Source organism: Eulemur rufifrons, chromosome 3, assembly GCF_041146395.1.
Source record: "Eulemur rufifrons isolate Redbay chromosome 3, OSU_ERuf_1, whole genome shotgun sequence".
NCBI classification, from domain to species: Eukaryota; Metazoa; Chordata; class Mammalia; order Primates; family Lemuridae; genus Eulemur; species Eulemur rufifrons.
Genome location: NC_090985.1, coordinates 84,868,686 through 84,890,652, shown reverse-complemented (window position 1 = coordinate 84,890,652; position 21,967 = coordinate 84,868,686). Strand labels below are relative to the sequence as shown.

Genomic DNA, 21,967 nt, shown 5'->3' with positions numbered 1-21,967 from the left:
GTAAAATGTTCAACAAAGACCTCTATTCTAAGCTGGAAAGTTATGCTCTTGGTAGTGGTTACTGTTTTATGGAGACATTTGCCCATTTCTTTGTAATGTGCTCATAATCCTTCTTAAACATTATTGCTCTAGGTTTTGGTTGTTTTTTGGCTTTTGTTTACTATCTCAACCATTTTTAAATGTACGGTTCAGTACTGTTAAATATATTCACATTGTTTTACAACCAATCTCCAGAACTCTTCATCTTACAAAATTTGAATTCTATATCTATTAAACCACAACTCCCCATTTCTCTCTCCCCCAACCCCTGGCAACCACCGTTCTACTTTCTGTCTCTATGAATTTGACTACTCTAGGTCCCTCATATAGGTGGAAGCATACAGTATTCACCTTTTTGTGACTTTCACTTAGCATAATGTCCTCAAGGTTCATCCATGTTATAACATGTGCCAGAATGTCCTTCCTTTTTAAGGCTAAATAATGTCCCATTGTATGTATGTACCATTCATCCATTCATCCACTGCTGGAAATTTGAGTTGCTTCCTCCTTTTGTTTATTGTGAATAATGCTGCTACGAACACAAGTGTTCAAGACCTTACTTTCAATGCTTTTGGATCTATACCGAGAAGTGGAATGCTGGATCATATGATAATTTTATTTTTAATTTTTGGAGGAAGAATCTTACTGTTTTTTCTCCATAGCAACTGAACCATTTTGATTCCCTCCAACTGTGCATAATTGTTACAATTTCTCCACATCCACCCAACACTTGTTATTTTCTGTTTTGTTTTGTTTTGTTTTTTAAATAGTGGCCATCCTAATGGGCGTAAGGTGGTATCTCATTGCGGTTTTGATGTGGTTGGGTTGTGTTTTGTTTTATTTTTTACTTAAAGGAAATTTTGTTTGCCAAGTGCTTTAATAATTCTGTGCCTAATGCAAATTTTTTTTTTGCACCTGCAATGCTGCAGGCAATTTTGGCTACCCTGCCTCCAGAAAGATAGAACAGACTTAGAAAAGACTTAGAAGAACAATTATGAAAATTTTAATAGAATACTTCTCCTACTGGTAAAGAATGAAACAATTCTACCTCTTTGTCTGGAGAGACAAAGGCAGAGAAGGGCTGCAATTAAAGTTTATGAAACCAAGCTGGAGAGGAAGACACTGTAGCATGAATAGGGGCCACTCCCTCAATTCTGTCTGAGGACAAGTAAGTTAGTCTATGAAGGGAGGAAGACACATAAGGAACTCAGTAATAAAAGTGATAGAACCTTGCATGTGGGTAACACTTTATCTTTTTCCAAAGAGCATTCATTCACGTTACTAGGAATGAGTATTGTCATCCACTCAAGTTGGGTGGCTGGGACAAAGTTCGCCATCCTTGGAGGAAACAATCGGTGGAAGGATTAACTGGCTTAACGCAGGGTCCCCTTATTTCTGAATTTGCTTTGTCTGCAGCTTAAGAGGTTATTCAGGTTGTGCCTATACCTGTAAATGGCTCAGGTCTTTGGAGTAAGATAATGGCTGGAAGATTTACAATTTTTTAAGCTAAGAGAACACACAGGGAAACGGTCAACATGAAGTTCAGGAGAATGGTTACCCTGAGGAAGGAGTGGAAACCAAGAGTGTCAGTAGCATCCACATTTGATTTTAAAACTGAAGGAACTACAATCATGTTAAGCTTTGGTAAGGGTACAAGATGTGTCATTTGTTCTGTTATTCCCTACACTTGAAATATTTTATAAATCAGAAGGAAGAAAATGCAGGATGCTTGAGGGAATCCCCTAACTTTCCGAGACTAGCATCAAAGAGATCAGGCCCTAAATCCTTCCTAAACGGTCCCTTGTGCTACTCTGAGAAACAAAACATTGAGCGGATTGGACCATTGATCTGACTCAATATGGTGTTTCTTACATTCCTACGAAATTGTCTCACGCTAACATCCCAACTGAATGTTTCTCTTAGATCATAAGTGAAATGAGGCCATTAATACACGGAGATACTTTGCTTCTTTAAAGCAGAGGTCAAAACACAGGGACTGAAGCTTGCCCACAGGTGGTATTGTTTGACCAGCACAATTTTAAAAATTAAGACAACATTTAAAAAATCAGGCGATTTCACATTTTTAAAAAATCCAGATTCTGCTTTTTTCTGGAGAATTCAGAAGAATGAGGGCAGCCATGAGATAAATGCTTGCATTCCCAGAAGGCAGCCATCAGAGAGGCCTGAACAGGACTCAGGACTAGAGGCAGCCCCCTGTGAGTGGGGTGTACCCTCCCCAGGACATTAGGATCCCCAGTACTTGCTATTGTTCCCTAATACTCACACCAAGGAGCAGCTGCCATTAATTATCATGCCCACACTGCTGTCTTTCTTACAGTTGGGAGAAAGTTCTCTAAACGCACGTCTCTAGCACATGTAAAACTACGAAAAGACACAAAAGCCCCACGATTTTTCTTATTCCTGGCTGCCTTCTTATACAGAACTACCTCACTGTGTAGCCCTATAGGCATGTGAACTTCCATTCCTGTAAGTAACTAGTCTCAGCTTTTTAATGGCCTTTTAGGGGGTGGGGTGGGGAGGAAATAATGAGTCTAAGTGACCTGGAAACATTCCAGACAGATTTATTATCTTTTCTTGTTCCCTTCTTCCTCCAACTTGTTTTTCCCCTTGGGTTGTAGCTGAAAACATATGCTTTTTTTCTTGCCAATTCCATAGTTTGGGTAGAAAAAGATAGACTGTTTTATTGTGTTATTTATTTTCTTGTGCTTTAAGAATTAAAATATTCAATAGATCAATAAAGCTATTTTTAATATGGGAAATATCAGTTTAGTGTTTCCCACTTTACAATGGAAATGACTGTTGGCATGAGAAAATGGCAATGATGTATTTAATACAGACCACTTAAATAGTTGAAGCATTAACCTTACATCATCGTAAAACAAGGACATTGACAAACAACCCTGCACAATTAATAAAAATCGTATTTGTGCGTTGTTGTCACTCATCAAACCATGAACCCTTGCAGTCCATGTGGAGATTTGTCTGTCTTGGAAGCCAGGTGTGTATAAATCCCACATGGCTGGGACTTTCATAAGTGATGATGATGATGATGTTTGTTATTGAGTTTCTGATTGTATGAGTTTTTCTGGACATGATCAACAGTCTTGATGAAAATTTTAATGTTTAATCGTGTAAAATATTGACCAATCCAATGCTAAGATATAGGAATCAGGAAAGGTAAAGCTTTGTTTTAAAGTTTAACATGTCACTGAAGTAATTCAGGCTCTCTGTGGGATTTTATAATAGTAAAGTCGTTCAGATTAGCAGGACATTTTCGACCTCCTGACCTTTCTCACACAGATGATGGGGGAATCAAGTAGTTGGAGTGTGTCGAATGGTTTCAGTTCCTCACCATGGTCCTCTCTGGCCCCAACCTATCTCATACTCCATCCAAGGAGCCTGGATTTTTAACGGTGCCAAGACTGCACACGTGGTGGCCCTTGCAGCATTCCTGAAGGGGCAACTTCTCCCACCCCCAGTCACTGCTGACCTCTTCAGCTTCTTGGTCCACAGCTAAATGCTGTCACAGCGTCCCTCAGCCTGCAGGAGCAATGGCAGATGTCCCCAGGCCCAACCTGGAACTCTGGCTCTAGGATCGCGTGTCTTGGCGGTCCTGGGACTCAGCCGTGGCCTGAACCTTCCCCCTCGTCCAGCCCCATCAGTGGGGTGCCCTCACTGGCCAAGCTGACTGACCTCGCTGCTTCAAAGCATCTGTGTCAGGCTCTCACCTCGCAGGACAATTTAAAACAATAATGAAGTTGGACTTTTAGCTTGGGGGAGGGGGCAGTGTGTGAGAAGAGGGGAAGAACTGATAAGCCAACCTCGACATTGTACAGAAAAAGTAGTCGATCTCTCTTCTCTTACTCCAGATTTTGGAATCTGGATGTAGATTCCAGACAAGAGAAGATGGACAAGGCAGGAGAAAACTTACTGTGGTGGGGTTGAGGGGAGCACAGAAGAAATCACAGCTGCATTGACAACACTCCTTGCAGGCAGTACTTTGGTGGCATCATGCCATTTGGTCCTCAACAACCCTGCGGACTAGTCAGGAGCTATTATGAGCTCCATTTTACACATGGGAAGCACACCAAAAGAGGTTAAATAACTAGTGCAAGCTCATCTGTGGCAAAATCTAGATGTTTCCCCATAAATTCGAGTCCAGGGCTCTGTCTCTTCTCATTCTTATCCTCCGGAGCCTCACCTTGTGAATCTAGTTAGGAGTGTTCAACCTTAAGCTTCATATCACTCCTATAAAATAATTGTTCTAGTACTAAAGAACCAGCACTATTTGCAGTTGAGGCACCACAGGCCTAAAGCGTAGAGAAGAAAAGAGCTTCAGCTTAAAATGAAAGTGAGTCCTTCCACCTACAGGATAGAACATTGTCCCGTCCACTGCTCTCAACAGCTGTGAATGCATAATTATGAGTTTTATTGCAGAATAGTTTTTGGTACAGTTTGCCAATGAGCAATCAATGGCGCAATCACAGTGGGAATAGATACAGTGCCCAGGCAGCGTTAATCATTGCATAGCTATAAAAAAGAAGGTGCTTGGTGCTTTCCTTACTGGTACACACTGACACAGCAGAGTGAAGAGGTTCCGATGCCTGCACTCCATCATCTGTCTCTACCCAGAGAATCCACAGAGATCAGAGGCGACAGTCAACACCAGCGTGGCAGTCAGCTGCTGGAGACAGAGCTCCTGAGAGCATTCCAGCCCTTAGGAGGGCACAAGGCAGGCATTAGTGTCGGTCAGTATCTCCCCTGAGGCCAGATGAATCAAAAGATGAGACTGCAGAAAGTGAGGCCTAGCTTGACTGCAAGCAGACATCATTTCTGTTTCTGTCTTGAAAATGTCAACGTCACAGTCAGGAGACAGCCTAGAAGGAACTCAAGACCACGGTCTCTGGGGCCTTGCATTTGCCTCTGTGCTCTGCCCCTGAGGGTCTGTGTGGCCCTAGGCACGTTGTTTAACCTTCTGCACCTCGGGCTCATCATCTGTAATATAGGAATAATAGCCAATAGCACCCACCGCAGAGGGTTATTGTCGGGATTAAATGAGTTGAAGCAGGAGAAGCACTTAGAAAAGAACCTGGCGGAGAGTAAATCAATGTTTCCTTTTCCTGTCTGTGATATATCTTACAGCCTTGGCAGCGGTCTAAGCCACTTAGATCACTCAAAAAAAGGCACCCAGTAAAGTCACTTCCAGCTCTAGGCTGCCCTGATTCCATGTCCCACCTAGAATACTTCTCCAGGCGTAGTTCACTGACAGGCAGCTTCAGCTTCACCTGGGGCTTGTTAGAAATGCAAATATCTCAGGGTGTGGCCAGGATTCTGTGGCTTAGCATGCTCTTTGGGTGATTTCTAAAGTTGGATAAGCATGGTCTCAGAATCTTCTTTACTGAGAAACTTCAAGCCAGATGCCCGCTTTCAAGAACCCCAGTGGTGGAGCTGTGTTGTGAATGGTGCCTGGGGGGATCACATGTCATCTTAGCTCCCTTTGACCTGTGGACTGGCTGGAAGCTGGGCATTTGGAGGGATTGTTCAGGACCTCTACACAATCGGCTCAGTTAATTAAGAAGAGGGTGATACTGAGAGTGAGAGGAGAGTCCTGGCTGGGGCAATTCCAGCAATGATGAATTGGGCTAAGTTTTAGCCCCAGTTTTTATGTTATTTTGACTTTAAATCAGAGTTGCACCTCCATCCCATATTTGCAGTCCAAATGAGTCTGTAAACTGGAGATTGCTGCGTTGTGATGCAGGACCTTGGAGGATCGCCTTCAGCTACAATTTTTTTTTTTTTTTTTTCATTTGAATTCAGCTAAGTCTCTTAAAGGAAACTCTGAGAGGTCTTTGAAATAGGCTCTTGGGCAGTGAAAAATCCATCAACAGTGTTTGCTGTTTTCCCAAAATTCAAGATACTACAGTAAGTAACCCCTACGGATATCTAAAGAGGAGAGTAAGTGAACAGACATGATCAGCATCACCTCTCGCTGCCTTTCCGCTCCCACGTCTGTTTATGTATTTATCTCCAGGATGTTTCCCCCCTATGATCAACCAACACAAATATAAAATGCATCATTTCTAAAATGAACTTCTTTGATCTTCTGTAAAGCATATTCCTTTTTAGTTACTTCTTCACCATCAGTGAAACAATGAGTTTCCAGTTTTCTTCTCATGATGAAAACTTTGGGGTGTTAGTTAACTCACAGCCTTCTGGTGCATTACGATGTCGCTTGGATCTGCTCCTTAGGGTCACTCCGTCAGAGGCACAGCGCAGTCCAGGCTCTTCTTCCTCAGGGCCAGAGGGCTTCCACGACCTCTCGGATGGACCAGCATGCGCCCTCTTCCATCCAGACACCACCACGGCAGCAGCAACACCTCTCAGAGACTTTTACATCAATCCTGTCATTCGTGCCTTTGACGAAGAACCTATTCTGCCTTTAGTTTGTCTACTCTACCAGATCTGAGCATCCCTGCCCAGCCTCCGAGCTATTTGCTGACTCTGCGCCCCACATTTCATTGAGCGAATTCTCCATATTCCTTTGCATGCCAGGAAATCAGTGCGCCGTTCTCATCCCTCCACTTGCTTCCTCCCACCTCCAGAGCATTGCTCATGCCTCCTCCCCATGCCTCCAACAGCACACTTCACCCGTCTGACATTTTCTTCCTCTTTTCCTTCCACTTGTCCTCATTTCTTGCTTCAGAACTCTTAAGCCTTCACTCCAGGTGCCTTCTGTCCTTCTATGTACTGCTACCACTGTATTCACGTTCTTACCATATATGTTGCTTTACAAATATTCCCAAGCGATATTTATACCAAGGTTCTCATCTGGAGAGTTTACTACTGAAGACCAGAGGCAGAGAGTTTTTCATTTCTTTCTTTAATGCTACATTTGGGGGATCAGCCCAGAGTGCTGAGGTTGACAGAATGTTCAGCATGAAGTGAGCGCTCACGACATGTTATTTACTGACTGCAAAAGGTTGCCTGATCCCCTGAAGACTACTAGAAGAGAAAGAGCAGTTAGAAGGGCTCCTAGGTGAAGCATATTTTAGGGAGTTCTAATGAGACCCAATTAGAAACCTTCCTCCAGTTCTCGTATGTGTCATGCGAACAGTTAAAGCCAGTGTAGGAAGAAATGGGGCTAACTGTGGCTTTTTGGATTGTCGCACACTTCTATTCTGCTCTGAATGCTTGCTTGGTTTGCATTGCGATTTCCTTCCTTACTGGAAAACATGGACTTTCTTCCTTTCTTTGGAAGAAGTGGGACCAGTTGGAAATCTGAGGCTCCGAGATTCAAATGCAGTGGGCTTGGCTGTAGTGCTCTGTGGTGCATTTCTTGACAAGTCCTGAAAAGACTATTGAATTGTGCCTGTGCTTTTCTGCAGTCTTTGGATGTGTTTCAGCTGCAGTGTTTGGCTGGATAGAGTAATCGAAATAGGTTTTTTCCCCTTCTCTCTCAGCAATGTTATGTTGCTATTTCATCCTTACAGTTAAAATGGAATATATTACAACCATGCAAATGCTTTTGAATGCAATAGAATCATAGCTCTTTCAATAGGTGAACAACCAGTCTTTAGTCATTACAGGTGAACAGGTCAAAATATAAACTGATAACGCTGTCCTAATAAAAAAAACTGGCAGACATTTGGTGAGGTCACTAGAGGATAGCAAATTACATTGAAGATCTTTATTATTAATATTAAAATAAGCATTTGGGTGGGACTTTTACTTAACAGGGAAAATTTTTTTCTCTTTTCTTTCATATGATTAAAATGCTCTATCTAGTAATCTCTGCAGTGTCACTAGCATTTGCATGTGGGGTGGGCTGGAGGTTTTGATTTTTTGTGTATCAGGCTTTTGTTCTCCAGGAATCTTCAAAGGGCTGCTGGCCTTTGAGCCTGCTCCATATCTAAAATTCTAGCTTTAATTATCAGATTAGCCTGCATTTTTTTTTCTTTGTGATTAAGGAGAGAAGTGTGTTTATTGTTCTGCAAAATGCTTGAGATGGTAGGATCCCAAATGTCTAATTTTGTTGTAGAAATGAGAGCTGATCAAATTATAGACTCTTTCAAGCCAAGGGGGAGGGAAATGAATAAATCAGGGAAACAGAGGCACTGCGTGGCGCCATATAAATGGGCATTCGTGTGCGGCACTTTGCTAAACAATGCTGGCATTGTGCCTTTCAGGGTCCCTGCAAGTCATGAACAAAACGAGAAAGATTATGGAACATGGGGGGGCCACCTTCACCAATGCCTTTGTGACTACCCCCATGTGCTGCCCGTCGCGGTCGTCCATGCTCACCGGGAAGTATGTGCACAATCACAACGTCTACACCAACAACGAGAACTGCTCTTCACCCTCGTGGCAGGCAATGCATGAGCCTCGAACTTTTGCTGTATATCTTAACAACACTGGCTACAGAACAGGTAAGGGATGACGTTTCTAGCCCCATAAACTCTGATCATACATCTTAGACACAGGAAAATGCTTTGTGTAATGAAACACATCAAGTTCCAATAAATCCCTAAGTGAAGTAGTCTAGCATTTCTCTTCTCTGTCAGTATCTTTTCCATCTCTTCCTTTTTGCTCTGAACGGTGTAACCATGAGAGATCCCATCGAGAAGAATGACAACAATTCCAATGGACACAGTATCAAAGTATTGTTCTCATCAGAGCACCTGGAGGTTGGAATCTTCCAGGATAACTTAAAATGGAAGAAGTTTTGTTCCATTTACCTGCTTACCTCAGTTTCCCAAATTGCCAGGGATCCTGGCACAACTTAGGCTTTTCTTAGATGTTGGTAAATTCCTGCTTGTTGTTTCAATGAAAAATGTTTCCAAACAGCTTTAGTACCCACTCCAGGGTGTGGGACATAGTAAATGATTAAAATTATTTATTAAATTAATGAATAACTGAATGAATAAACTGATGATATGCCTTATTGATTCATTTATAATTAATATGATTTTTATTTTTAATTATTATGGGTACATAATAGCTGTATATCTTTATAGGGTACATGTGATATCTTGATACTGGCATACAATGCAAATTAACCGAATCAGGGTAATTGAGGTATCCGTCAGGCATTTAACATTTTTTTGTGTTAGGAACATTCCAATTCCACTCTTTTAGTTGTTTTAAAGTATATTCTAATTTATTGTTATAGGCATATAGTGATTATAGTCACTTTTTGTGCTATCAAATATTGTTCATTCTATCTATTTATCTAACTATATTTTTACATCCGTTAACCATCCTCACTTTGTACCCCCCTCCTAGCTACGCTTCCCAGCATCTGGTAACTGTCATTTACTTTCTGTCTCCATAAGATCAATTATTTCTAATATTTAGCTCCCACGTAAGAGTGAGAACATGTGAGATTTATCTTTCTGTGCTTGGCTTCTTTTCACTTAACATAATGTTCTCCAGTTCCATCCATGTTGCTTCAAATGGCAGGATTTCATTCTTTTTTTGTGGCCATATAATATTTCATTGTATTTATGCACCACAATTTCTTTATCCATTCATCTATTGCTGGATGATTCCATATCTTGGCTGTTGTGAATAGTGCTGCAATAAACATGAGAGTGAAGGTATCTTTTCAATATACTGAATTGCCATCCTTTGGATTTATACCCAACAGTGGGATTGCCGGGTCATATGGTAGTTCTTTTTTCGGGTCTTTGAGGAAACTCCATACTATTTTCCATAGTGGTTGCACTATAATTAATAGGATTTTAAAAGTTTCTTTAGCTTACTTAAGTCATGGTCACTTTAATTCTCAGATGTTCACTTCTATCTTCCAGAAGAGCAAGGCATCCTAACTGCTACACCTACTATCATTGTTTAACCTACACAGGGCAAGAAGAGGTTTTGGTTAGCTGGTATTTTGAAAACCGGGGACCTCTTTCAAGAGGGGTTGGGAACTTCATGCCAGTCTTTCTGAGAAAAAAGCAAGGCTCCTTCCGGTAATGTTGCCCCCAAAGCCCTATCCTCCCAACATGTAGATGCTGTCCTTGGGTTTGCAGAGCATTTCTTTGCTGACAGAAGGGCTGCGGTGCAAAAATAGGTTTGTGTTTCTCAACACCACCTAGACTGGGTCATAAAAACCAAAGATATTATTAAAGCTTGTTGGAAGTGATTTTCAGGCCTTTAAATTCTCTATTTTGAAGATTTAAAAGTAAAGGATTTCACATAAATATTCTCTTAAATCTCTTTTAAAAATGAAATTAACCTTTCCCACTGGACTTAGGAAGCATGTAGCCATTGCTTTCTTTCAGAGCACCCTGCGGGCACTTACTACTTGTTATTTATGGATGGAAATATTGATCGTGCATATGATAGGACTATCACTCACAGGCATCTCAAGATCTCTACCCACAGAAGAAGCTCATCCCGTGAATCTCAAGGGTGTTTGCTTATGTTTAGGAAAAAAACTAGGTTACAGAGAGGTTAGAAAGTGCTTTATCTTGAGTGTGTTTTCTCACATTAGTGATTTAAATTTATAGCACCTTTCATCTCAGGACTCTAAAGCAATTTGCAAATCCATCAAACATCCCTGTAGGGTTCATAGTCGGCAAGTGCACTTGGCTCTGTTTCATAAAGGTAGGGATTTCAAATATCATTTGACCAGCTCAGAAACAGAATCAGAAACAGTTCCCTAGTGCCTGGTTCCTGATTTTGACCACCAAATAGTGTTTTGCTGATGGGAAGTGTGTGGACTCAGTGCCTTTCAGCTGTCAGGCTCCCTATAATTTAACCCCTAGCAACAGACATGGAGAGGAAGAGTTGGGGCACTCACATATCCAGAGTGATACGGATGGTGTCGTGTTAGGAAGTAGAGATCCAGGGTGAGACAAAGCCTACCCTGGAGTTAAAGCAGTCATCTAAGGTTTGCTAATGTGTTTCAGGACTAAATCTGGAAAGGCAAGAAAGAAGGGGATTAGATTTTGTTGTTTTCTCCCCTAATTCCTATATCAACCTTGAAGGAAAGAATTCACCCGTGTTACCACTGAGGAAGCCAAGACTTGGGAGGGCTATCAAAGGTCACAAGCTAGTCAGTGGTGGAACGAACTCAGCACATCTGACTCCAGTCTTTCCTCTTTCCATTAGCTATTTACTGACGTGATTCTATCCTGCCTCGGTCCAAGATGCCTTAGACAGACACCTACAACACAATGGGACACAGAACAGTAAGGACCCTGGCAAACAGAAGCAAAGCATAGAAGTAGTGAAAGTCAAGGCAAAGGTTGGCGTACAGCCTGCTTGCCATGGAGTTGCAGGGAAAGGTTGCTACTTTGGAAGTAAGCGTCTGGATGAGAAAAGCAAGAATGGAAACACCACCCATTGTAAAGTTCGCTGGGTCACCAGGATAAAACAAATCAGGTCCCTCTAAGAAGCACAGTGCATTCTGTTACTTGTCTCAATGATGCTATGCTATATGCACCCTAAGATGGATTAAAGGAGCTTGACTAAAACTCAGAGATAAGTTAGTTCAATTTCCTTATTTTTAGAGAAGTAAACTTACAGCCACAAGATTAAGGGACAGACCTGACATTCTAATGGGAAGAGCAGGCACCAGGACTGTGGTCCTCAGGGCTCTGTCCGGTGTTTTGCCCTTACCGGAAGAGTCAGGTCCAGGGTGAAACAAGACCTCACGCCATAAGGCTTACCTGAGGAAGACGGTCGGCGAGCCTGCTTCAGTCACGTGTCTTCTCCTGGAAACCAAGTCTGATTCTAAAGCCAACCTTCTTCCCAGGGGTTTAGACACTTAGGTAATAATGGAATTTATAGCAAGTCATCCTCCCAAATTAAAGGAATTCTTTGAGGGAAATAAGGATTTTCTCAAATGCTTAGGAATAGAAAAAGGATAATACACCCTCAAGAAAATAAATTTTGATTTGCCTATTAGTAAATCAGAAAGATTAAAAACTGGAAGATTAAAATAGTAGTGATAAAGAGCTACATAATTTTAAATTATCCTTGATGGGAAAACATTTCAGACAATTAGATGGAAAGATGTCTTTGTGACGATAGTTACTGATCCAACTGTGGACAATGACCCATCTGAAAATAGACAAATAAGCACATGAGTGACAGGCATGTTAGGAAATTAAGAGAATTGATGAGTAGGTATTAAGCCATTGTCATTATTTATAAGACACTAAGCTAGTGGGAAAAAAGCTAGTAGGGAAAAAGCTGATGTATAATATTTTATTGTTTTCCTAATAATGAATTTATTAGTTGGAACATTTAGCTGCAAACCTAAGAAAAATAATGAAGAAAACAGAAATATGTATTACACATAAATATCCATCTAGAAAAAAAGCACAAAGCAGCAATAAGTTTTAGGAAGAACAACTCAAAGAAGACAAATTACTAGGAGGCTTATTTTGGGAGGTGTCCAGCATCCATGGATTTAAATGAATTGAATTGATCCAATATTATATTTACCATTGTATGACATGATTTTTCTTTTACAGAACTGAGGCATATTTTTGGACTGGCTAAAACCTAAATTTTTCTAACTTTACTCATGGAAAATATGAGTCTACCAGGGTTTAAATGTTCAAGAAGGGGAAAATACAGAAACATGTCTACTGCACTTTATGTTCTGACCAGTGAAGTGGGAATGATATTGGGTTATCTATCATAAAAATGAATATCCTGCCTGAAATCTGCTCCAAAAAAAAAATTAGTTTGAATTTCTTATGAGGGTATAGACATTAATATAAAACCTGGCATAAGTTTTAAGGTAAAAATTATTATCCACAGTTGAGAGGTAGCATCAGGTGTTGGAAAAAAAACCTGAACTTGGACCGAGGAGAGCTGGAGTCACATCCTACTCTGCCCTTGATTTGTTTGTGAGCTGGGACAGGCCAGGTTTCCAACCTACATCATGCAGAGTGGCCTAGAATGCTGCCTACCTTTTCTTTCCTGTCCAAAATTACTGTGCTTTGTGACTTTATTATATTCACGCTAATTATTATATTGACTCATTTAAAAATTGCAGTGTTTAAGTTACAGTTATAACACAAGGTACATAAAATCACATATGGATTAAATTTTAGTCACCAATTCTACTTTGTATCACTGAGGTGGAAGGGGCAATATTTAATAGAGATCTACAATAAATCTTTTTGTGAAGAATTCTTTTGTAAGAAATCAATTTAGATAAATTAATCTATTTTTAATGCATGTCTTTTTACATTACAAAATTTATGTTACTTATAACAAGTATTTTTATTCTCTAATATGGGATGTTCTTAAATGTAGAGTTCACAAAGTAAAATAAATCAATCTTATTTTTATGGATTATGGTATTATACATTCTTGATAAGTACATAAACATGAGATACAGCATACATTTATTGAACCACAGTGTTCTTGGAACTACACGAGACACTGGGATGGAAGAAATATAAAGTAGAATTGCTGTCTTCGCTAGACTTACAGTCTAGTTTGGGAAAACAGACTCCTGTATACAAACTGACATAAATTATAATTTTAACTTGGTTCAAAATTATGTGTATTTCTAGTTACTACCATGAAATCCTGCCACCCCAAGTCTATCGAGTACATGGAGTAAAATCTCAATCAGTATATCATCAGATAATATTCAAAAAAATTTGACTTCATCTCAGCATCAGATCTTTTGTATAGCCACTCTTGCTGACTTAAAAATAAATGCCTTCGCTTCAGATAGTTCCAGGAAATTTTTCTAAGGATTATGTAACAGGTGGTCCTAGACAGAAGCAGCATGGCCTATAGCCAACAATAATTATAATCAGGGCTTTCTGATCTTTCTGTCACCCAACCCCCACCACCTTCTTAAACAGCTGCAAAGGGAAGTGTTTCGCGGTATCGAAAAGAAGGGAATGATACAGAAGATTGTGTAAGTGGCATGTGAGTGATGTATTCAGAGAGGAGTGGTTGAGTTGAATCGCCAATGCCAAAGGAAAGGAAAGCTTCAAACTATGCCTAACAGACATGATGGCAGTAGGGGCAAGAAAATGGAATTCACCATAGGGAAAGAGAGAGAGATTTAATACATCTGGAGGAAAATAATTAGAAGCCCAGATAATCAATTGCAGAGCGCTGCCAGGAAGCATCATGTTGAAAGAGGCCAGGGGTGATTACAAATGAGTCTCAATGTCACGAGGCAACAAAAAAGGCCAGAGTAACTTGAGCTGACAACGCTGGGTGCTGCATTATGACGCACGAGGTCCTGGCCTGTCTTGGAACAAGTGTCATGGGTGAGGACACATCTGGAAAACTGAGAACATTCTTTACACTCCATTAACACAAGGACACCGAAGACCTGGAGGGAGTTCTGAGGCAAAAAACAAGGACTATTAAGAGACTTGAAGAAATAGTTTACAAGGGAAGGATTAAGGCAAAGGGTAATAGCCATGGCAATGGGTAGAACACAGTGCGAAATAACCTAACAAGGAAAACAATTAGGGAAGGACAGGAATGACTTGACATGGAGAAGAAAAAAAAAAAACCAACCTAAAAGTAGCAGAAAAAAATTTAAAACTAATTAAGCAGGAAAATGTGAGCCAAATGGAGGAGAATTTGTTGCCACGAAATAACTCACTGGGAAGAAAGTATGCAACCTCTCAAGAGATGTGTTCATATGCACAAGTGCGGAACTCTATAGAGTAAGTTTTCCTTACACTGCAGAATGGTAAATTATTTAAAATCCAAACACAGAAGGATAATGCAAATGGTGATGCTAATAATGATACGAGTAGCAGCAGCACTAAATAAGCCCTTGTTATGCACCAGGTGCTGTTTCACGCACTTGACATGTGTATTAACTCCTCGCAACAGTCCTGCCACCATAGTCATCATCACCATCAGGGCTTTACAGAGGGGAACTGGAGGAGAGGGTAAGTAGCCTGCCTGTGAACAGACAGCTAGCAAGTGACCGAGCCAGGATTTGAACCCAGGCAGGCTGGCTCTAGGGTTTATAATCTAAACTGCTGTGCTCTTCTACCTCTTTGAAAACGAAAGGAGAGAAAGTGGGATAAACCCCTTGAAATGAAGAGAAGGCCAGAAGAAAGTGCTGGGCTCGAGGTTGTTAAGTGCAAACCTCCTGGAAACAGTCCCCTTCCGGGCAAACATTGGTGGGGTGTGGCCTTGGTCTGCTGCCCGTGGCTTGAAGTCATGTTGCATTTTGTCGGAAAAGGAAAATTATCTTGTGATTCTATGTGGAAAGGTCAGTTAGTCTCTAAAGACAAGAACCCCTCGCAGAAGAATTCCTACTGCATGTGGTCAGCCTGGAGGGAAATCCTGAGTCATTCGATGTGAGACCCTCTGACGCTTTGCCCTACACTGACCAACCTGCCCAGCGGCCCTGGCAGAATCCTCAAGCCTTGAGCTGACCGACGCTTTGATTGATTCACTCATTCACAGATTCAACAAATAAACATTTACCCAACAAACATACATTGCCACGTTTCTCAGACTTGAGTCTGGACTCCTTTCAAAGAAAAATCTAATAAGAAATTTCAGCTTCAGAAACTCTAAAGCTCTATGCTACGAAAATATTTAGAAGACCAAATTAGCTTTTAAAAATTATAATTCAAGTAAAAACACAAATTTTTAAAAGTCTAAAACTTGTAGAATTGCTGGAATACGTTGGGTCCCTGTGCCCCAGTTCAAGAAACAAAAATTGTGGACCCACGTACTGTGTGCAAGGATGGAGAGAGGGCTACGGAGGTGAGGCAGAGGCGACATTTGCCGTCACAAAGCTTATGGTCTAACGCAGGCGGAATCAGAGGACGCTTGGGGTTGCCACGCCTGGTTACCGGGGAAGGGGATTATGCCGCTCAGAGGACACATCCAAGGAGCAAAGTAAATTTGAAAGGAAAATGGTTAATTCCAATTTGAACAGTTGTGTTAAGGAGCAAATAAAACATTCAGATGCAGATACTCTACAGGTACAGATGCTCCTCAACTCACGATGGGGTCACATCCTGATAAACTCATCCGTAAGTCAAAAATGTCATTAAGTCAAAAATGCATTTAATACACCCAAACTCCCAAACATCATAACTTAGCCTAGCCTACCTTAAAACATCCTCAGAACACTTACATTAGCCCACAGATGGTCAAAATCACTGAACGCAAAGTATTTTACAATAATGTGATGAGTATTTCATATGATTTATTGAATACTGTACTGAATGCAGATTGCATTTGTGCCAGCAAATTGGAAGTTGAACCACTGTAAGTCAGGATCATCTGTAGTTATATATCAAAGATGAAAGCAAGCTAAATAGCTATGGCATAGGGACACCCAAATGGTGTACATTGACTAAATTTAAGATTCAAAATTGTGTGCTCTAAGACCAATGGCAATAAAGTGCCTCAATCCTAGAATCCGTTTCTGTTATCCCAAGCCACTCTTCCAGGACCTACTTTTTGCCATAGATGTAATTGCGGACACCTATAAAACCTGCTTATGAAGCTGGAAAGTGGCTTTGACGTGGAAGGCTTCTGCCTGGCCACAGAGCATGGTCTCTCCCCAAAACAAAAGGTTACAGCCTTATAATATCAGAAAGACTAAAATCTGCATACATGTGTGTATGTCCGTATAGGTGCATGTGTGTGCATGCTCATATACACAGACACACACATATACATATACCTGTATATACATACAGAAAATAAAGTTTTCTCTGGCCATTCATACTTGAGGGGTTACCACACATTTAAATTTACTCAGAATAGTGCTTTGTATACCTGCTTTCCTAGTGTAATTACAATAACTACAAATAGCACCCTCTTTCTCTCTCAAAAGTGTCCTAGCAATACATTCATAGCTCCCCTTCTGATAGCTGTAAGGTATTTGACATCAAGACCTAACCCTTTTGTTCCTGGAATCCCAGCCTCCCTTTGTCTCTCCTTACTCTTCTCCTGTTGTCATATTCAGCAGAGAACCAAATCTGCTCAGAAAAAAACAGTCAGCCCTGTTGCACAGGGGCCTCTCTTGGACGTGACATGCCAAAGTCACAAATGTGAAGTCCTCCCAGGAGCCTTTTTAATGAACAGTGGCATTTTTGTGACATATCTACTTTTATTCCACTATCATTGTATGAAAATTAGTCATCTATGGAGTAACTCTATGTTGACAGAATTATTATCAATAATAGACATACATGTTCATAAAATATACATAACATAAACACCCATGACATAAAATGCATGTGATATAAAAGCCCTGACCATGGTTCCCTGGATGGAAAATTTGTGCTCTCTGGATATGTGAAAACAAAGACAAGCTTTTCAATAGTGTTTTTTTAATTCACAGCTCTCAAATAATAACTTAGAAAACTTATTTTATCACAAAGACTGAACTTTCAGTTCTCCAATAGTTGCCCAGTGGTAGCATTCCAAATCTCACACTGGCTGCCTCTCTCATTATTACATCACCTTAACAAAAGGGCATATTCTGGTTTTATTCCAGTAGGACCATATGAAATAAATGCACCCAGAATGCCATGATCATCATGGTGATATTACTGAACCATAACCCATGTACTTGGGTGCTACTTGTATTTATTCAAAAGAAAAATGTGTGTATTTCACCCTACCAAAGGATCACAATCTTCCACTAATGTTATTTTGGCATTTACTATTACCTAGGTTAACTTTTGTTTTACCATCTCTGTCTCTCAAGTTGTAATTTCATATTTATGCATTTATTTATGACTAATTATTTCATATGAAAAAATAATTCTTTTTTCCCATTGCAGCCTTTTTTGGAAAATACCTCAATGAATATAATGGCAGCTACATCCCTCCTGGGTGGCGAGAATGGCTTGGATTAATCAAGAATTCTCGTTTCTATAATTACACTGTTTGTCGCAATGGCATCAAAGAAAAGCATGGATTTGATTATGCAAAGGTAATTTTCAGGCACTTTTACACTGCATCAATTTACTTTGTGCATAATGGGGAAAAGCCATTTTCAATGAGTTAAACTATCCACAAGATTGGCTTTCTATGTTCTCACAATGTTAGCACGAGAAATTTTAAGGTAATTTTAAACCCTAGCCAAGAAAAAGACTCTCAAGGAAACTGCCTTTGTGTAGTGATTTCTCCCCCTCATTAGGATGAAAGGCAATCAGCCTTCAATGAAAGTATCATCAAGAAAATAATGGATCCTCTGCTCTGTCTTGTGATAATTTTTGTCCCCCCCTCCCAGCTTGTCCATGTAATCAAATGTTCATCTTGTACTGTTTTACTTTTCTTCGAGGTGAAAGTATATTCTGTCTGTGGCTTCAGATTTAGGTAAGAATAAGAGCAAACAAGTACAATAATTAAAGGTTGGAAAACCACATTCCGTGTTTTTACTCTTGTCTGACCAAGCTTAGTATATGTGACCAGGACACCTGCCCCGAAGTAGCGAGAGTCCACGAAAGTCTCCAAGGCTATCAAGTCTCCAAGGCTATCAATCCTAGGATTTCCAAATCAGTTCATAGACACTGAAATGGACATGTCGCAAGGCTCTCTGACAAATAGATCCTAGATTTGACTTAAAAATTCACAAAGGTTTTGTGATGGCTAATTTAAATTTAAAATATTTTTCAGATCATAAGTGAAGGGAAAAGTATCTTTGAATGTAGCCAGCTAATTTGCCTAAAATATCCCCTTCCCTTCCAGCCATACCCATCTCTTCCTCATTTGTCTAAACGAAGCAGAGAATCTGCTCTATCTAGCAACCTCTCCTAACAGGCTAGAACACTTGGTAGAAACCGGAAAAAGGGAACCTGATTTAATTTTGGCACATTGCTGTCTTTATGCTTGGCCTAATTTGAGCGCAGGGGACTTCGTGGGAGATAAGGTGTAAGTCCTGCTCTTGCAAACCCTTCAGAAAACAATGAATGCAAATGAATTCACAAACATTGCTAATAGGCTTCCAGACTTATGAAAGTTGAGAGTTGCCAGGGACCTTGGAAGCAAATTTGAGCAACATCCTCATTTTCAAAGATGAGGGAAAATTGTCCTGCAGTGGCTCAGCCACTCACCCCGGGTCTCATTCCCAGTCGTGGACACAATGGGTGCGTGCAAATGATGCAGACCACGTCCTCTGATCGTCACTGTCATCGCTTTCTGTCTGTGGGGATGCTTTTCATGCTCCTTTTCAAGCTGTTAACCTTTCTTCCCCTGTTGTCCTAAGGAGAGCAAAGTAATCAAGATTCTCTCCAAATACTAAATCAGCGTAGCTTGCTCATTATCACAACTGATTAAGTGTCAAGGACAACTGTGTACGAAAAGAACATATATCTTTTTTTTAGTGAGGAAAGGAATGAAACAGGCACTTCCTTGGAAGAGGAAGGGGATAGCCATTGTCCTAACAAAGACATGTGACACAGCTTTCGTCCCTCTGACGCTGCCTTTGCAGCTGTTCTTGTCCGTGAATCCACAACATGCGATTTGCCATGCCTGGAAGTCTTCAACACTGTGAACATTGCCTGGGCACTTTCTGAATAAAGTTTATACTGGAACTCCAGGCCAGTGATACACACTTAGAGGAAGCAGGTGGTTTAATTTAAGTTTTCTTCTTTTCTTTCTTTTTCATTCTGTTTCCTCCCTTCCCCTTACAGACTTGCATCACCCGCCCTCCAACCCCGGCTGTGGGTTAAGTTATTTTATTAGCGTCGGGCTCTAATCCCAGCAGCTGTATTGCTTTAGTTGTGCAATTAACACAGTCTAATCTGCAGGAAATCAACCGCTCCCCGTATTCAAGCGTTTCAAGTAGATTTTTGATCACATGTTACCGCTTTTCCCTGTGCTCCCAGACTGGGGCCATGGCTTTGATTAGTGATTGTTGTGTAATTCCCACAGGTGAATTTTTAGCTTGAAGAAAAGATCTTTTCTTGAGTTTTGTACATTTGTCTGTGCCTGTGTGCGTGTGTTCTGCAACTGTAAATTTGAAGTGGGCGTGGGTGTTTCCTGCCCTCGAAGTAATTAAATTTTTTGCCAATGAATTACGCCAACGCAACCTGAGAATGAAATATGTATCCAGTGTTTCATGTGCTCTCGCACTCATATGGCCAGATTAATCATTATCTTGGGCAAACAGGACTTTTTTCTTTCCTAATTGCTACGTTGTGCATTACTTAAAATACATTTTTTGCATTTTACCCATCTAGCAACCCCAGAAAATAACTGGCAGCTGATTTTCTCTCTTACTGGGGCTGTGTTGCTGCCTTGGGAGGAACAGTCTTCCTGCCTGCTTTAGACCTTAGCTAGCTCATCATTCAATGAGTTTGCTTCTGAGCAAAGCAGTTGTTCAAATGTGATCTGATGAATGTCACTTTTTGTAATTTTTGTTTTGTGTCAAATGTATGTTTCAGGACTACTTCACAGACTTAATCACTAACGAGAGCATTAATTACTTCAAAATGTCTAAGAGAATGTATCCCCATAGGCCCATTATGATGGTGATCAGCCACGCGGCGCCGCACGGCCCCGAGGACTCAGCCCCACAGTTTTCAAAACTGTACCCCAATGCGTCCCAACACATGTGAGTAGTAACCTCGACTGTGCAACCTGCTGAGCGCGGCCTCTCCTCCTCCCCTGACCCCTCTCTTCCCCTCTACCCTGTGTCCTTCCACGCTGCGTGTCCAGGAACACCGGCTTCCACGTGGGAGGCGTGGAACAGGGAGAGCCACTGCACCTGACATAAAGGGCCTTGTCTGGGTGGTTCGATTAGGAATCACATTTGCAGCATTGACAAGAAGTTACGTGGGAAGGAAGAGAAGTGCTTAGGGTAAATGGGGGCGATTTTTACCAAGAGTTCCCTTCACTTGTTTTAAATAACATTCATGAGTCTGATCTAATAATAATAATGATCACATGGTATGCTTTTCATAGCAGCAGAGTGGAGACCCCCGGTCTGATTATAGAAACATGGGTTTATTTTCCAGGCAAACACTGTAGCAGCTTTGCTGCAGATGTGCACTTAGGATTGCTGCAGAAAGCAGCTCGAGTGGCTTGCCCAAGAGGCCTTCTCAGGTCACAGCTTTAAAATAACCTCGTGTTTCTTTTTGAGAGGCAGGAGTCTTCCAGAGGAGAGGGTGGGGAGGCAGCCGGGAGAGGGCTGGTGGCATGGTGGGGACGAGACACACAGCAGAGAGCCGACTAGCCAAGGGTGGACAAGTCTGGACGCTTTGGCTGCAAAGAACATGATTGTGTTGTTTCCTCTGTCGACACGGTTTCTTCCCAGACATCGCAGTCAGCGTGCAGTCTTGCCTTCCACACAGAGCAGCTGAGTCGGCTCTGCATCTCCCGAAAGCTTGGCCATCAGAGAGGCAGGGAACAGAAAATTGATGCCTGTTGCCTTTATCACTAAACCTCCAAAATTCGTTCTTAATCTATTTGTACTTAGATACCATCTCTTTTCATCCACACTGATTGTTAGCCAAGATTCCAGACAGGAAGAACCTTACTGAAGGCTGTCTAGTTGCCAGTCATTAAATATCCCTGAACAACTTTTTTTTTTTAATATTCTAATTTTGGTACCTTATTGTAACTAGTCGACTGATGACTCCTGGTCAGCGGCATATAGATCATCTCTATCATATCAAGTGATTTAGACTAGACAGAAGGAGGTCAGAGCTGACTTAGGGCAGGAACCAAGGATACATTTGAAGCCAAGGTGGGTAACCTACTGAGCGTGCCCAGTAATTTAAAGGATGGAAGTGTTTTAATGCTAAAATATTGCCAACAAATAAAAAGGTTGTCCTAGCACCTGAGGAGTATGGCCTTGATGAGCCATTGTGTTTTGGAGTCAGCCTCCTGGCAGGTCATTTAAGCTTCTGAAGACTCTGCAACTAAATTCATGAATGAAGCCCACACGTGGCAAGTGGCTCCCCATTACAGCTCA

General features: G+C 41.1%; 1 protein-coding gene across 28 annotated transcripts in view; it reads left to right on the top strand.

Annotated features, from left to right (window-relative positions):
- Positions 1-21,967, top strand: part of SULF1 (sulfatase 1) — a 164,550-nt gene that overhangs the window by 87,106 nt on the left and 55,477 nt on the right. For 25 of the 28 annotated variants that reach the window (XR_011233179.1, XR_011233178.1, XR_011233176.1 and 22 more), the window contains 3 exons: positions 8,247-8,486; positions 17,829-17,980; positions 20,436-20,605. Coding sequence is in view for 23 of the 28 variants with exons in the window: in XM_069466397.1 (XP_069322498.1) it covers positions 8,247-8,486; positions 17,829-17,980; positions 20,436-20,605 (562 nt within the window). In the remaining 5 variants the exon portion in view is untranslated. The remainder of the gene's footprint in view (positions 1-8,246; positions 8,487-17,828; positions 17,981-20,435; positions 20,606-21,967) is intronic. The other 3 variants (XM_069466416.1, XM_069466417.1, XM_069466415.1) reach the window with 1 other exon arrangement.